Source organism: Perna viridis, chromosome 8 (genome assembly GCF_037379345.1).
Source record: "Perna viridis isolate PV_CMFRI_1.1 ecotype Kerala chromosome 8, ASM3737934v1, whole genome shotgun sequence".
Taxonomy (NCBI): Eukaryota; Metazoa; Mollusca; class Bivalvia; order Mytilida; family Mytilidae; genus Perna; species Perna viridis.
This window is the reverse complement of record NC_142452.1, coordinates 47,329,293-47,341,159: the sequence shown is the minus strand read 5'-3', so window position 1 is coordinate 47,341,159 and position 11,867 is coordinate 47,329,293. Positions and strand designations below refer to the sequence as shown.

Below are 11,867 nucleotides of genomic sequence, written 5' to 3'. Positions count from 1 at the left end.
TTGCAAGATGGCTATTCGCATAAATTTCAAAGATTTCGAATTTATGCATGGCCTTGTGCATTTTACAAAAAACACATATTGCATTAAAGGTTATTTATTTTTGGTTACATGTGTATTTTCCATAAGAGCCTAACTTAATGTCTGTAATAGTTGCCAACATTGTAGAAAAAATATCAATATTTCATTTCGATTTTTTGTGTGGTAAATTTCCTTTTAAAACATTAAATATCCCATGTAGTATCTATTGAAATTTTTCGTATGTGGTTGTAACAAAGGTAAAATGGTTAATTTATGAAATATGATACTTCTACAAAGCTTTATAAATAGTGTTTTACTTGGGAAAATTACGAGAATAGAATTTTACCTGCGTTAGGGTTTAATTCCTGTTCATTTACCTACCAGCATTGACAGATGTGAGGCGAATTGGAGGCCATTTATGGATCATACGTGTATCTGAAAAAGTATATATGTGCTAACAAAACAACCTGATCAATGGATGAACAAGCAGAGTTGATAAGAGGACTAACATCGTCCCGAAAATATATCCCATACTGGTACCAATATGATGAAAAAGGAAACCAGGCTTTTGTTGATAGTGCAGAATGTAACAAGTATTATTACCTTCCGAAAGCAGAAAAACAAATAATACAGGAAAATGTTGGAGTAAGTTTACATTTAGAGATTGTCTAACTTATAGCAGTAAAAATTTAATACATTCATTTGTTTATTTGTTAATATGTTTCTATTAACTCACCTAGCCGAAGGCAATGTGTATTATTGTCGTCACTTGGAGTCTGTCGTTGTTAATAATTTTTCATAACTTTTCTACTCGGTCAATTTGTACCGAATTTGGTATGAATGTCCCTTGGGATAAAGCTAATTTTGGGATTTTTGATCTGTTGAAAAAACAAGGCCGCTGTTAAACATAGAAGGGTCTGAAAAATTGAAAAATTCCCAACGATGTCAGAACTGTCAAATTTGCGATGCAAGTTGTTAGTCGTTCTCTCCGCGGGACTCGAACTCGTACCGCTGTGACATCTATGGCAGGACTTTGTGCAGGCGGTGTTGCCATATCTATATATATATAAACCCGTTAGGTTTAGCCAAATTCTGACATAGGGTAAAAGTGTTCAACATGATGAAATATATCTGTGGTCAATTTTCGTTTTAATCTGTTGAGCCATGTTGGAGTTATTGTCCTTTTTCAACGTTTTTTTTTCTCCCTCTGTTTAATTTTTATTTCTTTCAAAATACTTTTCCTATAAAATTACTTGACAAATCGGAATCAAATTTGTTATGCAGTGTATATTTCTGCATAAAACATATGTGGGGATATTTGATCTGTCCAAAACATGGCCGCTATTATTAAAAATAGAACATAGGGATCAGACAGAATTTTTTCGTATAAAACCGTTAGGTTAAGCCAAAATATGACTGGGCGAAATTGACTACACGATTGAAGTCATCACTACAAAAGTTTTATGGTCGTCATCATGAACTCGTGGATCGTTATGGTGTATCCATCAACACCATGAAAACTGATTTATTCAACGGGTCATAGTTTTCCTTTCCTCGTTTGTCTACCCCGGACTTGACTTTTTATGAGCAACTCGGTGGGTGTTTCTAGAAAAGCAGAGGACGCTTACCCTACCGGTGCACTTGGCCATGCATCTAGTTTTTAGTGGAGTCTGAGTTGCTCATTTACTTTTGTTACTTTGTATGTATGATTTTAGTTACTTTATGTTCTTTGTTGTGTATGTCTGTTTTCCATGTCTGGTCTTTGTCCCTGGATTACATTCTTTTGATTACCGCTATAACCTTGGTTCCCTTGATTACTCTTTCAGCATTATAAGATCTATCTGTTGTCAAAACACTTTTCCTATAAAATTACTTAACCAATCGGAATCAAATTTGTTATGCAGTGTATATTTCTGCATAAAACATATGTGGGGATATTTGATCTGTCCAAAACATGGCCGCTATTATTAAAAATAGAACATAGGGATCAGACAGAATTTTTTCGTATAAAACTGTTAGGTTTAGCCAAAATTGACTGGGCGAAATTGACTACAAGATTGAAGTCATCACTACAGAAGTTTTATGGTCGTCATCATGAACTCGTGGATCGTTATGGTGTATCCATCAACACCATGAAAACTGATTTATTCAACGGGTCATAGTTTTCCTTTCCTCGTTTGTCTACCCCGGACCTGACTTTTTATGAGCACCTCGGCGGGTGTTTCTAGAAAAGCAGAGGACGCTTACCCTACCGGTGCACCTAGTCCATGCATCTAGTTTTTAGTGGAGTCTGAGTTGCTCATTTACTTTCGTTACTTTTTATGTATGATTTTAGTTACTTTATGTTCTTTGTTGTGTATGTCTGTTTTCCATGTCTGGTCTTTGTCCCTGGATTACATTCTTTTGATTACCGCTATAACCTTGGTTCCCTTGATTACTCTTTCAGCATTATAAGATCTATCTGTTGTCAAAACACTTTTCCTATAAAATTACTTAACCAAACGGAACCAAATGTGTTATGCATTGTATATTTCTGCATAAAACATATGTGGGGATATTTGATCTGTCCAAAAACATGGCTCCTATTATAAAAAATAGAACATAGAGATCAGACAGAATTTTTGTCGTATAAAACCGTTAGGTTTAGCCAAAATATGACTGGGCGAAATTGTTCAGCATTATAAGATCTATCTGTGGTCAAATGTTTGTTTTGATCTGTTGAGCCGGTTTTGAGTAATTGCCCTCTTTAGACATTTTTAAAATATTTTTTTTGTACTTCTTAATTGTTTTTTTCTTTATTTCAAAAACCTTCTCCTCTGACATTACATAACCGAATTTAGCATAAATGTTACTTAGGATATTCTGCATCGAATAAATGTGGGGATTTTTTATTTCATTGATTATATCATTAAGTTTAGCCATTTTTTTCAGTTGCCGATATGATCATTATTGTACTGTCTACGAAAGCTTGCTTCAATTCAAAATTTTCGGGCCACTCATTGGTAGGGATATTGCCCTTGAAAGGCGAAAAATAAAATGCTGTTTTCAGTAGTTTTATCCAATATCTTGAAAACGTTAATGAATAGAAAGAAACTTTCCATTTTTGAAATGATCCTTATGAGTCCTACCAAAGTCTTTATTGAGTCAAAATTGTTGACGACTCCTTGTTAGAGTTAGCCCTTGAAAGACAAAAAAATAACCAGGTGAGCGGTTCGTGCTTTGAGGAGCCTCTTGATTTAATTTCTATTCATTTTAGCTCTATTATACTTAAAGCACATATATGTAGCTTTATTTATTTTAAGTCCTTATTTTGTTTCATTCCAAATCTTGTAAAATAAAAATACAAATGTAGTTTCATAAATGCACGCGTCCGTGTCTGTCTTGGGTAAAAAATGCCAATCGCAAAATGAAAAATAAAAGAAGCCCAGTTAAGTTCAAGAGGTTAATAAATAAATTAATAAATATTTTGAAACAATGTGGCGGCAAATTTTGATGTGAAACAAAGTGTCAAGATTTCAGCAATATCATTTAAATCGTATATTATTTTATTGCAACAAGCCTCTGTGGAGATTTGAACTCCAACTAAAACAGAAGCAATCGCCACTTTACTGCAAAGGCTGATATAACTTTTTTTGTATTCGACTTTCTACATTTTGTCCACGCACATCTATAAATAAAGAATTAATGCAAATCAGACACTGCCCAGAACAAAACATAAAAATAATTATGTACTTTACATGGTATAGTCATTATAATCCATCAATGGAAATATCCAGTAAAAAATCCAACATGTTGCAAACCAAATGTACTGCTCCTAGTACACGAAAACCTGTTAAACAGATATGTTATCCATTAACTTTCCGATCACTTTGTTGTTATGTCATTTAAATTATTAATTGATTAAATATAGCCTACACTTTTTGATGTTGTGTATCCAAAATCTGCAACACAAATGACAATATATGGGTCAGTGTATTGTTTACATGCTACGAAAAATGTTTCAATGACCTATTAATATGTATTACGCAGATCTACATCTTGGTCTGACAATACGTGTTTATATATTCAAATATATACACTTATATTAGAATTGAAGAATCAATTACTATTTTATCGAATATTTTTAATATGATTACTAATTTGAGTTCTAACGGCTGTTAATCGTGTTGATTCACCGCATGGTAATTCGACACATGTTGTATGCAAATAACTCATTGATCGGTATTGTAATTCAACAACTTTCAGCTGTAAAACAGAAGAAATACGTTCTTCCATTTGTCATTTATTGAAGATCTGATCTGTGATTTCTTGCACTCGTGGAATGACGAAATTTTTCATATTTGTGGTAGAAGTATCAAATAATCAATAGACTCATGTAAGGACCTTTAGATCTTTACTCAATCTTGTTACCATGGGAACCTTAGTGGGTGAAGGACAGTGAGTCTAAGTATTAATTTCAATCATAGCAAAATTTACTAAGTTGTCATTGTGCAAACTTTTCCGTGGGTCAGATCAGCCTGAACATACATGGACTCCCTAGATCCTTCGTTTATTTTTTATTTCGTTTTCGTCAATATGATCAGTAGTGATGCTTTGTTTTATTTGTCTTACTTAGGATGTTTTATCATATATAAGTAAACCTTACCTCATAGCAGACCTTGGGTGTGGAAATGCAGAGAAATGTCATTATTTTTTCCAAGAATATTTCAAAGAGGAGCTATCACTAAAGTTTGTCCCAATAGATATCTGCAAGGGTAAGTTTTTCAACAACAAAAAAATACTGACCGGTTTTAGAAAAAACATGCAACATTATGGAAAAAATGGTTTGTGACAGCTCTTATTTTATCCATCGAAAAAATATCAATATATTTTATAAATAGCGTATATAATACGCAGTGAAAACAGTAACCAGTTGTTGCATGTATACTTATTCAAAAAGGAATAAACCCACTTACGTATTGCTACAAGACAATCGCGCAAAAAAAGAAGAAAAATCTAAATATCTTTTTGAACTATAAGGGTAAGGCTCGATATAGTAAAAACGGGAAAGAAAACATATTCTGAATAGGAACAATGTTATTGATTCTGACATTTTTAGAACTTCCGCATGTATCACTGTCTTTCTAGGTTCGCTCAGTACTGTACAGAAAACAATGAAGGATAAATATGGAGACACATTGGAAGTTGTTCCTATCGCTGGAGAATTTTTCACTTCCTTACCTGAATTATTGTAAGTGTCTTATTGCATAGGTGTATTAAAGGGTGGTAATTGTTGGGTCTTATGAAATTAAAACTCCATATTTTTTTTTGTAAATTAAAAAAAAATATCAAGAAAGAAGTATAGTTCAATAATTAATTAACAGAATAAGCTTGTCGCATCGTATAATTAACGCAGTTTAATATAATGCCAATTTAATTTTCTGGACGATGGTGGGCCTTGCATTGAAGAAGTGAAAGTATGTTTTATCATTATTGTTATGGATATTATTATTTCTTATTTCCTATCTGTTTGTATAGTATTCTTGTGTACATTACTATGAATAGCTAAGTACCATTCTGTGTAAGATGGCAATGGATGGCACATCATTATTTTCAATTTGGTCATTTTTGCCTAAAATATATTCAGTGCATCCAGAAAACAGTCGAAAAGCTATTTAAATTTATCCTGAAGCATCTGTGACGTAGATATATTTTGACTGATTAATTTGGGACAGAAATCGGGAAAATTTCCCCGCCATTTTTCAATAGTGCATTTCAACTAAACTTTAGACAAAGAAGTACTTAAATTCTATTTTTTGAATAAGTACATATATAAGTTAAGCGCGCTATGAAACCTTGTTTAAACCACCTTACAATTTGAAATACCCGTACCTAGTCAGTTTCATTGCGGTGGTTTTCCATCTTTCCGATTTTCCCTCTGATATTGCCATTTATTATACGGACTTTCATTTTAAGGATGTAGACCCAGGGTAAGGGACACAACTCATGCAAATCAATGGAACGTTTGTATTCAGCATTTTACATAAATCGCATGCAAGCTTCAAAGTAACTTGGACTAATTTCATTCTGTTTCATAGGAAAACTTGATGGGCTTTGTTAAAATTGAGTATGATACAAACATATCACTGATTTCAAGAGTTATGTCCCCTACCCTAGGTCTACCTCCTTAAACTATTTCTTTTCACTACTGCCTACATCTTATCAGTTCGGCAATTTTGTCATTACCCTTCAGTTGATAGCGCAAACTGTATATAAATATTCAAATTTCTATGTCTTCTTTCCAAATTCAAAATGTAAGCAATAGCAATAAACGTGTTTGAAATTTTTTCCAGGGTCTTCATATTTATTTCATTACATTAAAACATATCTTACAGCATAAGTTGCATAAAGTTGATTTGTTTTAGTTCAATATCTGGAAAGAAACTGATGATGAGTTTTGGTACGGTGCAGAATATGATTTATAACGATCAGATAAAACTGCTAACTTTCATTTCTGATTTGATGTCCAAAGGTAAATCCATTATGAATAGCACTATTTATAACACCATCCCTAACTTGCTAACTTTTCTTCGATTGTATGTCATTTTCATAATGATACTTATTTGTCAACTCAACTTAATAAGTTGAAATTATAATACGCTGTTAATAAAAAAAGAAGTTTTCATTAATTTGCATAAAGTAGGAAGATGTATAATCTAAGTAATAAGTAATGATTGCTGAGTAGACTTTGCATTGTTTTCTTTGTTGTTCGTATGTTTATTAGACGACAAAATATTTTTTTTTTCAGATGATAGAATTATCCTGACATTAGATATAACACAGGATAAAGACACGATTGAAATGGCTTACATGGACCCTTCAGGTAGCATAATTTTGTAATTTGATATATTCGATAGACTGATGTTGTCCCATACTCTTCGATTTATTACCTAAAATCAAGCTGTCTAATTTTATCAGTTATATAAGCAACATCCATAATGTTCAATGTTCTGTTTTGGTTAGGGCATTTTTCTTTGTCCAATATTTAGAACACACAATGTGGATCTGGATAATTATCTGATTTAACTGATTTGAACTTTATCATAGTTTACGAGCTGGCAAGTTCTATATCATACTCTACTTGAGATTATAGTAATACATGTAAATCAGCCTTTTCAATTCAACTGAAATTAAAATTCAATGTGCGCTGACATTTGCTCTTGCTCTTTTGTTGTGTATATATTCCTGGAAATATACGGAAATATTCCGAAATCACACCTCAGTTGTACTGATATTTAAGGAACACTAAATTGTTTAAACTAAATAATATATGGGTTTGGCATGCGGATGATTGTTAGTGTTGATTAGCTTTGCCACCCTTGATTGAACTATTTATCACGAAACAATGAAGTTTTAGTCTCTGTAAGAATTAGGCAGTGGTGAAACATGGTATGCCAAAACCAACCATTTTGATAGTGTAATCTGACTTAATCATCAGAATAAAGGAAAAACACACTATTTTCCACATCTTTTTCTTACATTGAGTTACAATTTCATTGAATTCACTGTTAATGAACATTTCAAGGGTCTAACCCTTACTTTTTCTAACAATTATAGAGAAAAACAAATACAGTGATGCAGTGATCAAATAGTGGTAATTTAAAAAAGAAAAGATAAATAATTCTTGACTGAAAAAATACTGTAAGATCGGTGTTGTTTCTGATTTTTACAATTTTATCTGATTCTTTCAAAGACTTACGCTAAACACGAAAAAGGAAATAACAAAACAAACATGAAGATGCAACATTAATTATAAAGGGTTTTTTGTCAACTTTGTTTAATTAAATTCAGTTCTAAAGAAATCATTTACTTTCAGGGTATTTTGACAAACAGAGTCTACGTGGTGTGGAACGTTTGAATGAGGAGCAAGGTGCTAACTTCAAACTAGAAAACTTTGTAATAGAGGGGGAATACATTAAAAATGAAGACCACACAATACCAGGAGCCCTTCATATGTGGTTACGCTCACTCATTAGTCACACAGTTAGTGTCGGTAAGTTGATGTGACAAAAGTGATCAAATGAATGTAGATGTAGCCGCCTAAAAGGACGCACTTACACACGATATGTATGCGGAGCTAAATGTATCAAGTGACATCTGTGTACAGTAATATCGTGACCTTTAATAGTGATACAGGGGCGATGCGATTCTCCTAACCTCGTTTCTATACTAACATGTATGCGATTAGTTTTAAAAACAATATTGATTACATGACTAAATCGTTTCACAAATAAAAGCAAAGTTGACCATGCTTTGTTTTATTCGAATTTGTATTAGCTTCTATTTTTAAAACGTCACGGTTAAGCTATTCCAAAAGGATTTATGTTCTAACGTCATATAGAGTAATTCCGACCAAAGAAGTATACACTGGATCGTGTACGTAGTTGATACAGCCTTTTTGATAATCAAGATTATGTTATACAGCAAAAACATTTTTATTTTAAAATGTTTTACAAATCTAAGATTACAAATCAGATGCAATGTTGTAATACAAGTTCCAATCAACCAATTCTTCAAACTTCTCACATTATTTTAACATTAGCAATATAATTTACTAAAATAATACTTCATTTTATTTGCAGCATATTTGAACACAGAACTTAATTTTGAAATTAATACGACCCATAAGCAAGTCAAGTCCAAATTAAATCTGACAAAAAGATAGTTTCTTTTTCTTAATATGTTATTTTTGCAGAGGATCTTGGTATTAAATTAACGTTTGACAGTGGGGATCGACTATACATAGCAGAGAATGGGGACACATTTAAATACACAGATGAGCAGATAGATATACTTGTCAACAAAGCTAAGCTGCAAATTGTTCGGAAATGGACAAACCAGCATTGTGCGATGCTGCTACTAAAACGTTATAACTAAATCATGACTTTTATACAGTTAGTTTAATACAGTTTATAATTAATACTAGATCAATCTTAAATGTCAGTGTATGTTTCGTATTTGTGCGATAATGTTATATATAAATGGAAGTAATACAAGGATATGTTCGTGCATTTACTAATGTATTTTGGGGCTATTTCTGATGAAACATCATTATACAATATTCATATCGTACATATTCATTATACTAAAATTTATGACTCTTTACAACTCAGAATTCCTAAAATAGAAACTTGTCCACACATTTCTATTATATTCGGTATTAAGAACACTTATTCAGCATTTTTAATATACAAAAAGAAAATGGTTGGTCACCGAGCATTTTATTTTATTTTTTGTGATACTGAAAAATACCCCAAATTCCAATCCTATTTCATAGACAATTTTCTACTTTTTATCTTCATAAATAAATGATTTTAATACATATGTATTAGTGTGATAGTGTGTAAATATTCAGAATTTGTGTTAAAATTTATATTTGAATACTTATTTGTAATTTGAATTAATTTTATTATATTGACTTTAGTTTGAAATAAAATCATTAATATATTCATATGAAACTTTTGTCTTTATTTAACATAGATTAATTACGGATTGTAATTGATTATGAATTTGTCTTTTACATAGACGGACTTTGACAGTTGACAGTTTTCGTCTTGATTATTGTTACTCTTACTATTTCTATATGGTCAGTTTTTACGCTTGATTTAGCCGCACACTCTTTACTATTTCATTGGTCATATCTCTTTTGCCGGTTTATCCCTTTTGAAGTCCAGGTAGTTGCGGATTTATGTTCAAACCTAACACACGTATCTGATTTCTTCTGTTACTTTAATTTGTAGTTTGATATTCTCTTATTCATGTTGGAGGAATTCTACAGTTAATTCAGGTCAGTTTATTACTTAATCTTTACATTTTCGGTCATTATTCTACTCGGTTGTATTATTAATTTACATCGTTTCACGCACGGGTAACTTTCCATTTTAACATGTTATCGTAGTCAGAATGTGTATCGGGCGAATGGTGTGTGAATTATGTAAACTTTTAACAATAAATGTAATTTTCTAACAGGCATAATATTTAAGGTTAGAGTTATTGATTTATGCCTGAGTAAACTTTTGAATTTGATAAAATACGTTTGAGTTACATTTTTTTTTTATTAAATTTGTCTAAGGCAGAATTAACTATAATTTAATATTTGTTGTACAGGTATTATGACAGATTTAGTAACCTAGCTAATGATGTAACGAGGCATAACCTTTGTACCTCATATGAGGTATGGTAAATCGTTCAGTTTGTATTTGCTTATTTTACATTTACTTAGTATTTTGTTTTGATTTGCTTTTGATTTGCTTAGCTTAATTTTGCTTAGTTAGATGCTTTTGCTATTTGCCTTGCTATTTCAGTTTTCTTTAATATGCGTTTTTTTTTATTTAATATTGAAATTAATTAACGAATCAGAGTAAATATTTTCATTTTGATCTTTTGGCAAGTGTTATACTGTTTCTAAATACACAGAAAAATAACTTTCGATCAGATAATACTAAAGTATTCAATTTATTACTTTTATGAATCTGTGACGCAATTACCGTTCAAGTAATAATTTTTGAATGACAAACGTTTTGTAAATCTATTAGAATGATTTATTTCATGTTTAGAAAATCAGAAACTTATACATATATTTTCTTGTTACTAATTGTGAAATTTTGTTACAGGGTTTATTTCTGAATGCATCATAATAAACTATACAGAACCTTACAACATTGTGTCGACTATTTAATGCCTAACATAGTGCGATTACATTAGTTATAAATGTATGCTTATAAATATCTAAAGAAAAGCCGGAGAAAATGACCGTGCAATGTAGCCTTGTTTTTGCACGGTTGTATCATAATTTCGGAAAAGAACCGAAGCATTACGAAATTGACTTCGATAATATTGCATTATTGTACAGTTCCAAAACAAAATTGCATTTGGTCTGTTGCAAGTTGAAACTGTCAGATAGTTATTTGATTTATGATATTGGTGTCAAAGGACAGAATTTATTTTAATTAAATACTTAGTTGACACAAATTGAAATGAAAATACTTGTATAATATCTAAATAGTTGAATATTAAATAAATTTGTAAAATATTTATATTACTGATTTGATCATACTCATTCTTGGAATGCATTGTAGTTTTGGTTATCAGCTGGTGATACAATATTTACTAAATGTAAGAGTAACATTTACCTGGCTACACGGGTTATACATGATTTCCATGTTCTGCCTTAAAAATGTGAATAAAAAACAGGCAAGGAGTTATTCATCATATCATATAGTCAATGATACTTTTCAAATACATTTCGTAGGTCATACAATACTTGTTTGGGGAAATCTTCCCATTTTATGGTGTAGGGGGGTTGGGAATAGGGAATGGGGGAATAGGGATAGTATATGGGGAAATGTTAATTTTGGTTAAAACCTGCTTTGCATACATTTAATTACAGGTTTAAATAAACATATAGGAAATTGTTGTTTTAATAATTTCACCTGGATTTTACCAGTAGAATTGAAAAAAATACTGTTATAAATTAAGCACATACAAGACAAAATGTATTTGTTATTATTTAGAAACTTAATAAAATATTTGAATATTTTACTACATGTTGTTACAAAAAATGATTATTTGCATGTAAATATGAACTTGAAAAAAATGAAAAAAAAATGCAAGGTTAGTTTTACCCCTAATCAATACGTGTTGAAATTTATTATTTGCCGTGATGTCAAGCTTCCAAGATAACTACATTTACAGTTGGATGTATGCTAAACATGTCTTCAGTGTTCAGCATCAAGCTTATCAGAACAAAAGATTTCTATGGCACCACTACCAGACAGAAGGACCTCACAATACAAACCGTTTGAGGGGCA

The 11,867-nt window shown here is 31.3% G+C and overlaps 1 protein-coding gene across 1 annotated transcript; it reads left to right on the top strand.

Moving 5' to 3' along the window:
- Positions 1–335: 335 nt before the first annotated feature.
- Positions 336–9,515, top strand: LOC148610773 (uncharacterized). The gene is made up of 7 exons (XM_088596118.1): positions 336–663; positions 4,634–4,772; positions 5,146–5,248; positions 6,423–6,529; positions 6,806–6,880; positions 7,874–8,050; positions 8,753–9,515. The coding sequence occupies exons 1-7, from the start codon at positions 493–495 to the stop codon at positions 8,932–8,934; spliced, it is 954 nt and encodes a 317-aa protein (XP_088452244.1). The 5' UTR covers positions 336–492; the 3' UTR covers positions 8,935–9,515.
- Positions 9,516–11,867: the final 2,352 nt, after the last annotated feature.

Excerpts from the sequence above, each read along its gene's own strand:
- LOC148610773 (XM_088596118.1), top strand. The coding sequence starts at position 493 with ATGGATGAACAAGCAGAGTTGATAAGAGGACTAACATCGTCCCGAAAA. Across the intron at positions 664-4,633 it reads TAATACAGGAAAATGTTGGA|GATGTTTTATCATATATAAG; the intron begins GTAAGTTTACAT and ends TGTCTTACTTAG. Across the intron at positions 8,051-8,752 it reads TAGTCACACAGTTAGTGTCG|AGGATCTTGGTATTAAATTA; the intron begins GTAAGTTGATGT and ends TTATTTTTGCAG.